The sequence below is a fragment of the Oryzias melastigma genome, linkage group LG7 (genome assembly GCF_002922805.2).
Source record: "Oryzias melastigma strain HK-1 linkage group LG7, ASM292280v2, whole genome shotgun sequence".
Taxonomy (NCBI): domain Eukaryota; kingdom Metazoa; phylum Chordata; class Actinopteri; order Beloniformes; family Adrianichthyidae; genus Oryzias; species Oryzias melastigma.
In genome coordinates, this window is record NC_050518.1 from 28815395 (window position 1) to 28825865 (window position 10471).

Here is a 10471-nt window from a genome sequence, read left to right on the forward strand (position 1 = left end):
TGCTTGTGTCACTTAAATGCTATAAAAGGACACATAAATGTTATAAATGCTAAATATAGCAGCTAAGTGTTGTTTAAAATTTCATTTAAACATTTTTCTTCTGTTTACAAGCTGTGGAACAGAGGAATAAAATCACCAAAATTGTTATAGAGTGACTTACTGAATGAAGTCTGTGCTCATTCCTTCCTTCTACCTGTCTGTAGAAGTCGTCCTTTTCTTTCTTCAGTTTTCAAAGTTTTTCTGTCTGAATGAAGATCTCTGCCAGGAACGTTTCTCCACAAATTCCTGAGTTTAAAGATGTAGTCTTCCATTTAGAAAAACCTGCACTTGACTTGCTACTACTAACTCTATTATTCTTTAGCGGCGTTGTCACATTCTCTGGGCTCACCAGCGCCATCTGCCTTGTGGCATAAGTACTTGGTGAGGCAGGCTTACTGCAGGCCTCTAAAGCGCATTTTTAGCAGATGAGAATAAATGAGTCGCAAACTGTTACCATTGTCATCGGACATATGGTGAGCAATAGAAAAATGAAGTAATTAGAATTAAAGCGTCTTTTATGATTATAGAAAGATTCAAACAGTAAAGTGCATGCGTCAGCTGCAGGGCTGCCGGAGCCTCACCTGCCGAAACTCCTAAAATGTGCTACTTTTTTATTTATTTTTTTCACTAAAAAAGGAAAAAAAACATGAAAAAGGTGTCATGTCAAAAACACATTTGATTTTTATTTTTGAAAATGGAAAAGTATATTCATATTTATGTATCTATTTTTAAGCTATGTTCTCCCCTGACCGTCTGTCACTGACTATAAGATTAAAATTGATCTTTCACATTTAATATCATTTTTTTTATACTTTGAAATTTAGCCTTTAAATCAGTATGTTTTTAGATGAGAAATAAAGCACTTTTGTTTGTAATCAATTCTGATGTAAAGAACATTTATAAAATGGCTAATGGACTAATATTTATTTTCTAAACGTCTGGTTCTCTGTAGAAAAGAGCGTCTTAAGGCTCAACTATGACCTTCAGGGGGTGTTACAATTGAAATGTTCAAATGTGGGCGTGGTCTCTCACATGACCACAGGTCTGTCCACCTTTATATACTGTCTGCTCTGAACTCCGTCAGCTTCTCGTCTGAATGTAGAGTTCAGAAGGAAAAGTTCTGTTCTCTTTCTGCAGTTCAGTAAATCATTTATTACTGGGATTAATCTGATTTTAATCCAATTACGTCAGAATTAAATAAATAAAAATTGCTTTCTTTATTTACGACTATCGTTTGACTTTAAAGATCAGTGAATGAATAAAAGCGTTTAGCTTGGCAGCATCAAACTCCTCCCAGCGTGACAGCATTTGGTTTTAATAAGGACTCAAAGGTTCCACATTCAAGTTTCATGAGTAAAAAAGAGCTGCAAGAGAAAAAGCTGAAAGTGCTGGCGGCGCTCCGGTGGATTAGCTGATCTGATTCTGTGTCTGAGGCTAAGAGCCGGATGACATCCAGGGGAATTCCCTCCCTATGAAAATTTAAAGATGCCCCGAAACCGCCGAGGTCTGGCTGATGAAAGCATCTGACAGTGAGGTCTGCAGGGCCTTTCTGAGGCTAACAGGGGGTCAGCCATGGATGTTGGAGGCACTGTGCAGCCGTGGCTCTCCTCTCCGGGTGATAATCCAGCATACGACAAAGAAAGTCTGAGAATGCAGAAGCGTCCTGAAGCAGGAAGTTGTATTTCTCTACCAAAACATCGTAAAGGCTCCAGAACCTGAGTGGGCCGACATGGAGAAGATCACCTGCACGGGAAGAATCACACTTTCACGTTGAAAAAATTAAAAAGACAAAGAAGTATGTTGTAGAAATGCGAGACTGACCTCTGCGGCTGAAATAATCTGCAGAATATTTACCCGAGAAGGCAACAGCCGGTGGGATTTTACCCAGCAGCCCCACAATCTGAGCGATGTGGTCTGCGAAGGAAAGGAGAGCGTCATCAGTTACTGCGGGGCTGCAGTGAAATCAGATTTAATCCTGGATCACATTTCTGCTGCAGAAATGCTACCCCCACCTTCCTCCAGAGAGACAGAGTCGCTGGCGTTGGGTCGGAACAGAGAGTCTCCAGTGACCAGCTCGAAGGCCTGGAAGAATCAGAGGACCGTTTAGGATCCAGACATGCTGGAAGAACTTTGAATTCTCCTCCAGACTGCAGAGGTAAAACTTCAGAACGCTTAAGTAAAAAAAAAAAAAAAAAAACACAACAAGTACTTCTGTCTGGTTTCTACTTTAATTTTATTGCACTTCAGACTAAAGTAACTTCCTCATAACTTTTCAGTGGCAACTAGTTTTAAGACCGTAAATCAAATCAAAACAAATCAAACTTTATTTGTGTGACATTTTTCCAAAAATGTATTCCACTCAAAGTGCTTTACATAGAAACATAATCACATTTTAAAAACAAAGAACAAGACATCACTCAAGGAAAATTTCTAGAACCCATATAATGCCCTCAAACACACACACACACCCAGGTGCACGCAAACACACGCCGACATACAGTATTTCCACACCATGGTAGGAAGAAAAATAAATACATAAATAATTACTAAAATGATGGAAAGTCGAAATCTGGCTTTGTACTGAAGTGAGGAAACAATATTTTAGGGACCTGTCCACACCAGTGACCCCCAATCAAGTTTACAGAATATGCTACCACAGGACCCCCAATCTAAGCGCCAGACCCGGGAGATCCCACTGCAGCGACCCCGTTCACTGAGAAAGGTCAATCACTGAATTGGAGGAGCCCTCAGAGGAAGACACTGGAGTTAAAAATGTAAAAGGAGTAAAATAGAAATAAAACATAACCAGACAAGTAAATAAATAACATAGACATAAATCAGTAAATGCAAATAAATATCAATTAAGTAAAAAGGAGCATAGAAAAATATCAAATAACTTTCTAGATGTTAACTAAAAGCCAGATTATAAAGGTAAATGGCGTATACTTGTATAGTGCTTTCTACCCTCCTTCAAGGGCCCAAAGCGCTTCACAGTCACAGACCCATTCACCCATTCACACACACATTCACACACTGGTGGTGGCTCCACTGCCGAACACTGGCGCCAACCTCCCACCAGAGGCAATTTGGGGTTCAGTGTCTTGCCCAAGGACACTTCGACACATAGGCGGGCAAGGCGGAGTCGAACCTGCTCACTTCTGATCAGGAGTCGACCGCCCTACCACTGCACCACGGCCGGTAGGTCTTGAGCCTTCCTTTAAAAACATGAACAGTCTCTGCGGCCCTGAGGCATTCTGGGAGGCTGTTCTACAGGCGAGGTCCATAGTAACTGAATGTCTTTTGGAATAATAAAGGGCCTGTCCCAGAGGACCTCAGGGTCCACGAGGGCTCATGCCTTAAAATCATATCAGATAGAAATGAAACAGAAATTTTGCAATTTTAGTTGGTTGCGTAAGCGGAAATTTGCTCAACTTTAGAAAACCCTTTTAAAAATGATATTTTAAAAACTTTTCAGAGCCATCAGCTGTTAAGTTTGAAATGTGAATAAACTGTGACTGTCTAACAGTTTAGTGTGGAAGATGAGCTTCAAATGGGACAGAGAACGTTACTCGCTTTATTTCTTTCAAGTCAATGCTAACAAGTGTTCAAACTTGTAGAACTACACCTGTTTAGCTCTGGAGAAAAAGCCGATGAGATACAGTTTTTCCTCTGGGAATCAGCTGATCACGTGAGCAGTTACGGTATGTCAAAGGAAAAAAAGGTTGAAACCTCAAAACAGGCGGTTCAGGTCGAGGACTTCGGAGCAAATGTTTTTTTTCTTTTGCACCCGGCTCTGGCAGGGGGAGGGACTTCTGGCTATTGATTTTTGAGCGCCACATTTTTATAGCCCCTCACAACCCAAAACATTAGCAAAGCAGCAAAAACAGTGAACAATATCAGAAATATCCAGTTATGCAGTTTAGATCCGGATTCCAGCTCAGACGGGGAAAACACAGACGTTCATGGATCTATTTGTCTACAAGTGGATGCATCAGAATGGGGCGGAGCAAGGAGCTTGTGACCCCGCCCATTTCAGTTGCTGTGTCACAATTTAGAGCTTTTTGAAACTCCACATTTTTTATACGTTCCTAATTCAACATTTGAATAAAAAAAATACTCTGAAATGCAACAATAAGCTTAATTTTCTTTATACTTGTCCTTCATCATCCAAAAAATTATCCAAGAACATGTTAAAAACACTGTTTTCATCAGAGTGGGTCGATAACAAAATGTTATTTTAAGAAATTTCTCTTTTTTCTTTATGTGCATATTATTTTGAAGCAGAATGGTGAACAATTTTGTTTCAAGGAATATTTATTGAAACTGGAAACTTTTATTTGACTCAGAACACAGAATAAATGCATTTAACAACAGCAAGACAGAAGTTTGAAAGCTAACATACTTTTGTGTATAATTCAAGAGAAACTTGTATGATTCTAGTCTTACTCTTGGATGATTTTATTTAAAAGCAATAATTTCGAGAGGGATATAATTAAGCATGAGAGTTGATAGTTCATTTCAAGATTTGATTTAGTCTTAAAGAGGTGAGACGCTGCAGCAGAGACAAATTCTACTGGTTCTATTCTAATGAAAATCCAAAAAACGTTTTGTATTTTATATTTTTTTCACTCATTTTGAGAATGACACATTTTCCCATATGGGGATGTTTTTTATTTTGATTTGTTTTAAAAGTGGAGAGTTGTTGATGACTCTTTAGAGTGAAGGGACTAAAAAGCCGTGACATCATTTCAAAATGGACCTACAATAATTTCAGTGGGAGTTTATGGTGGGAAAAGTCCACTTTCTCATTTCAGTGATGAATTGTCTTTTATTATCTTTTTCCTTTGTTATTATTGCTGAAATTGCTTGAAATAAACTTATATCAATTAAATGAACAAATAAAATGTCTAAAATGAATTTAAAAAACTTTGTGAAATTCAAAAAGACATAAAAAAAACATGAATTTCTGTAAGCTCAAACATATGTACTAAGGAGAACTCTTTGAAACAGATGGGGATTTTCAAAATAAAAATGGTGATGATTGACACAAGTGAGAACCTGACAAACCTCCTGAAAGTTTGATTTGATCGCAGTTTTTGACTTAGTTCCATGTTTTTTTTCTCTCCGACCCGGTAAAGACATTCCAAATACTGCCTCTGAATCCCATCAGAATCGTCTCTAAACAAAAATCAAAGTTTCTTGAACAGATTATTGGGGGGGAACTCGTATTTTTGGATTTCAGAGGAGTGGTTTTGTTTCTCACCATGCAGGCGACGCTCCAGATGTCAGCAGGCGGGCCGTACTCAGAACCCAGCAGGACCTCCAGGGAGCGGTACTGCCGGGTCTGGATCTCCTCACAGAAGTGCTTGTACTGGTCCAGAAAAACAGGCAGAATGAGACTTCCTCTTCAAGAGTGAGAGACACAAAAACTGCAAGAAGAATTTAGATTTGGGAATTTGTTCACAGACGTTCCTGAGATCATCATCAACCTTCTCAACGTTTCTGATGTCTGAATCTCACTTTTCCCAGTTTACTTTCACAGACACTCATGAAGATGTCTGCACATCTCCTTCTGACTCACACATACAAAAGGGAGAAAATTCATGTTTTTTAATTTGTTTATACTTCTAGCCTCATGGAGGCGGAGCTTCCTGTGACTGACTGACTTTCTTGGTATTTTAAAACCCTCGTGGTGTTTTTCATTTTCTTTCCGTCACAAAGTTTTGCTTTTGTGAGAGCACACTTCTAGTCAAGACTGTCACAGACTGGTTTTTACATTTAGTTTCTATAAGTTCAAAAGTGAGAAAAGGAGAAACAACATTCCCATAAATACATTTAAAAATTGAAGTTTTTTCTAAACTGATGAAGGACAAAATAGAAAATTGGACGTTCTGAATTTACATTTACGTTTTTCTACTTCAGATTTCATCTGGATTTGGTGAATCATTTCTATGTTCACAGTGAGTTCATTTGTTAATTTTCCTAAACCTTTCTGTGTTATTATTAGCTCAAGAAATACAATAACTCTCCAAAAAATTGCATAAATGAATATAAACTTGCCCCGGTTCGAATCCCGGCTGGGACCTTTCTGTGTGGAGTTTGCATGTTCTCCCCGTGCATGCGTGGGTTTTCACCGGGGACTCCGGCTTCCTCCCACCGTCCAAAAACATGCTTCATAGGTTAATTGGTGACTCTAAATTGCCCCTAGGTGTGGATGTGAGAGTGGATGTGTGAGTGGTTGCGGCCCTGCGACAGACTGGCGACCTGTCCAGGGTGTACCCCGCCTTCGCCCTTCAGTAACCGGGTTAGGCTCCGGCACCCCCGCGACCCCAAATGGGACAAAGCGGTCAAGAAGATGGATGGATGGAATATAAACTTAAAGCACAACTTTGTTTTTAAAAGTAGTGTAAAAATTGTCTTAAAATTTAATAACCAATCCTGTCAGCTAAAATAAATCCTGACACTATCTGCTAATCTATAAGTGTGGATGCTGAAGTTAAAGCTGGAGACTGAGGAGGCTAAAATGCAGAATAAATATTACCAAAATAAAAGCACTTTGCATTTTTCCAGAATAAAAGGACTTTTACATGAGGGTAAATATGGTTAAAAGACATTTAATGGAACAGAAAATTCCAAAACAACAAAAGAATCTTGATCTTAGCTTAAGTTTTAGAAGCGTTTTCCATTCATTTTCAACTTAATGTTCAAAAATCACTAAAGAGAAGGAGGAGAGGAGAACCAGCTGGAGAACATTTTAAAGGCCAGATTGGTTGAAACATCTGAAAATGCATTAGAGTCCAAATGGGCTGAAAAACTCTCCTACAGTGAGAAAAAAGGACGCATCTCTGTGTGTTTACATCCCAGAATATTCCACAGAACTTTAGCATTTTTCCCTAAGCCTGGATGAGGAATTTTCCAGGATAACTTCTGCGTGACACACTGAGCGCGCTCACCACCCAGCAGGAACTCCCCAGGTCAGCGATCTTCACCGTGACCTCCTTCAAGTTGCGGCAGTCAAACGCTTCCTTTTCTGAGAGAAACAACAAGAGATCATCTTACTCCTAAACTTTTCACACAAATCAGAAAAAATTGAAAAAAATCCTGAACGTTCATGTTATCCTGTTGTTTCTTCAACATATTGCAAAGGTGTCGACCTCCTATGAGACCTGTGTGTCCATTACTGGTTACCATAGTGACAGCAGCTACATAAATATAAACAACTGTCTTGTGAAACTCTCCTGCATGTGTGGAACCAGAGAACCTGTGTTTTTGGCCTTCATCCCAGCCGAGAAGCAGAGGCTGCTGCCCCCTGCTGGTGATGGGAGGTACTGCGGCTGCAGACACAGCAGGATGTTCTCGGGTTTGATGTCCGTGTGGATGATTTTGCAGCGAGAGTGCAGATGGTCGAGGCCCCGAAGAACCTGCAGAGAAGCACAAAGGCGGAGGGGGGTGTTGAGGATGCTCAGGTGTTTCTGACTGTTTGCATTAGCAGGATGGAGTTCAAGGTTATGTAACAGAGGGAATCAGCCACTCAGAGTTCCAGAACTTCCCTGAGTTCTCTCCTTGCAGCTGGTGAAAGGTCACAGGGGAAGTCTGACCTGATTCCTTTCAGACATGATGTATGTGGAGCTTTAACTCATCTGTGGGTGACCTACCTGAGAGAGGATCTGTTTGAGCCACGGCGGCGGGAGCCCCGGATTCCCAAAACACAGCTGCCAGCTTCTCAGATCGGGTCCCAACAGCTCCAGAACCAGACATACGTCTGATCAGCAGGAGTCAAGGTCATGTTCTCAAACTGTCAGCCAGCAACTCCTCATGTCAAACTCTGAGCCTTTGCCAGGAGAGGCGGTTTCTCAAAGGAATACGGACTCCGTTGACCCCAACGACCTTGAACTCGTCCAGCAGCTGCACGATGGCGGGGTGACGGGTCGCAGGACCGCTGGCCTGGAGGAACACCAGAGAGAAGGAGCTTGTGTTTTAGTGTTTGCATATTAAAAGGGGAGAAAGGAAAAATGAGGTTAAGGAGCTGCAAAGAAAACAAAGTGACACTTGCAGGAGGTGTGAGGTCAAAGAGGAGAAGCAGGAGCCGCTTACACATCGCAGCAGAGCCGTCTCATCATGTCCCGCCTGGGAGAAGCCAGCTCCGCTCTTCAGCACCTTCACGGCGACACGCCGGCATGACCTGCCAACACCAACTCTTATCAGGGCGTCTGCGAGCTGCAGGAGGAGTCCAGCACATGCTGGGCCTCCGAAGCCTCTGTGATGTCTCCAACCAAAACGTTGAGTTTCTTTTATTTGTTTCACTCCAGCAGAGAACCAAAGAATCCACTTCTACAAGATCATTTTCCTCCATTAGACTCTTGAAGGGGTCATACCATGAAAAAACAACTTTTCGAGGTTTTAAGTGTCATGAAATGGGCGGCACCAACACACAGCGGCAGGTGGAGCCTCAGGAATCGGGTCGTTTTACTTCTGGTTAGGAAAAACTCACAAAAAATAACTAACATTTTTAGTGTTTCAAAGGCAATATATGATCATTTATATGGACATTGTTCACTCTGAAAGGTTTAAGAAAATCATGGTAGGGCCCCTTTAAGGAAATCTTCCTGTTTGGTCAAAGAGAAAGTAAATGGAGACAGATCAGTTCAGTGAATGACCACCAGGGGGCAAGTTGCACAATTCAGTCAAGCTACAATTTGATTCAATTCACAGTTTTAAATAAACAATTTCAATTATTTTCTCAACATAATGAATTAAAGGTATTTTAAAGCCAAGTATGTTTTCTTTTTGCCCCTTACATCAAACTATCTGTTTTTCTATTAACAGAAATGATTCAACACACATAAAAAATATACATAATACTGAAATGATCACAAATCTTTTCATACTCGGTTCATGTTGTGCTCCATGAGACAGACCGCTCTGCACCCGCTCAGTGAAACCCCTCCACCCACTGAGCGCGTGCTGAATGTTCAACCCGGTTCAACATTTTTACACATTATCACAGCAGCGCAGCACCACTTGCAGATAAATAGATCCATGAATGTCTTTGTTTTACTCATCTGAGCTGAAATCTGGATCAAAACTGTTTCACTGCTAATGTTAGCTTGGGGGTGTGAGGGCTGTAAGCTAGTGGGGGAGGGGGTAAACAGAGAGCTGTCAGTTATGGGTGATAGGAAGAGGGGGCGGGGTTGCTTTATGCCAACAGTCCCACCCACAACACAGAGGTGAATTTCTAATGAACGCCTGCCGCCCTGCAGAAACTATGTCCTATAAAATTAGACGTTTTCTAAATTTGCTGAAAAATTGCATAATTCTAACTAAAAGACCATTGGGAACACTTAAAATAGGTCCAAAGACAATTATTAGGACATATATTAGTTTTTAGGACATAAATGTGGAGGTCTACACTGAAAAAAGTGAAATATTTTGTTGTATTTGAAATTATTAGTTTGCATCAAATAAAAATTTGAGTTGGTGGGTAACTCAAAAATTGTATTTGATATCACAAACTACAATTTTTTTTTAAACTGATCCATTATTTTACTTTTTTCAGTGTAGAACATCAAGTAAGATTTTTCAGTCAAAATGATGGATTTATATGGAAACACATGATTTATTTTGCATAAAAATCTATTTTATTCGAACAGTTTTCTGTCCATCTGCAACACTCCAGCTTTGTTTCTTTGTGAACATACCTGAGATCCCAGCAGAGCCACACAGTGGAGAAGAAGCCCCAGCCCAGCTTTGACTCCACCTGGTATCTTCTGTTGAAGGTGTCACCGATGTGGACGGGATGGTACCCTCCTGCACAAACCGCAGACGGTTTAGTAAATGTTAAAGTCCAGCCATGTGGCAGTGGAGAGGCATTAGTGAGTTAGTATTCTCCGTCTCATCCTAAAGTAAAAGTCATTTTTCTCCAAGCTCATATCCAGTGTCAGCTCCTGTTTTGTTAAGAAGCTCTCCTTGAATAAAACCCTGAACTGTTAGTATTTTCTGTTGGATTCATTCGGTTTTTTTCTACTTTTACAAAAACAAACAAAAAAAAAAATTCTCCTGAAGCTTGTTTTGTCAGTGTTTGTTTGTGGTGTTCTCACCATAACAATAGTCTCGGGGGTCTTCAGAGTCCCGCCTCTCCAGAAGGGCAGGATGCTCGTGGTTACCGAGAGCTCTGAAAAGAAGACCCGCTCCATCTTCAGCCCTACAAATCCATGCAAAGATGTCGCTTTAAACTTTATTCTCCTGCACAGAGACGTCTATAAATCTATAAAGACGTCTAATAAATAAATGTTCTTGTAATTCTTGAATAGACCACTAGGGGGTGAATGCATTCATTCATTCATTCATCTCCCTGACCGCTTCTTCCCTTTCGGGGTCGCGGGGGTGCCGGAGCCTATCCCGGCTACTGATGGGCGAAGGCGGGGTACACCCT

General features: G+C 40.8%; 1 protein-coding gene across 1 annotated transcript in view; it reads right to left on the bottom strand.

Moving 5' to 3' along the window:
* Nucleotides 1-794: 794 nt before the first annotated feature.
* Nucleotides 795-10471, bottom strand: part of si:ch211-220i18.4 (SRSF protein kinase 3) — a 39754-nt gene continuing 30077 nt past the window's right edge. Inside the window, exons 5-15 of the mRNA XM_036212632.1 lie at nt 10137-10240; nt 9738-9846; nt 8134-8221; nt 7905-7983; nt 7695-7801; nt 7301-7460; nt 6993-7069; nt 5303-5410; nt 2052-2121; nt 1861-1953; nt 795-1782 (exon numbers count right to left, since the gene is read on the bottom strand). Of these exons, the coding sequence (XP_036068525.1) occupies nt 1595-1782; nt 1861-1953; nt 2052-2121; nt 5303-5410; nt 6993-7069; nt 7301-7460; nt 7695-7801; nt 7905-7983; nt 8134-8221; nt 9738-9846; nt 10137-10240 (1183 nt within the window). The 3' untranslated portion in view covers nt 795-1594. The remainder of the gene's footprint in view (nt 1783-1860; nt 1954-2051; nt 2122-5302; nt 5411-6992; nt 7070-7300; nt 7461-7694; nt 7802-7904; nt 7984-8133; nt 8222-9737; nt 9847-10136; nt 10241-10471) is intronic.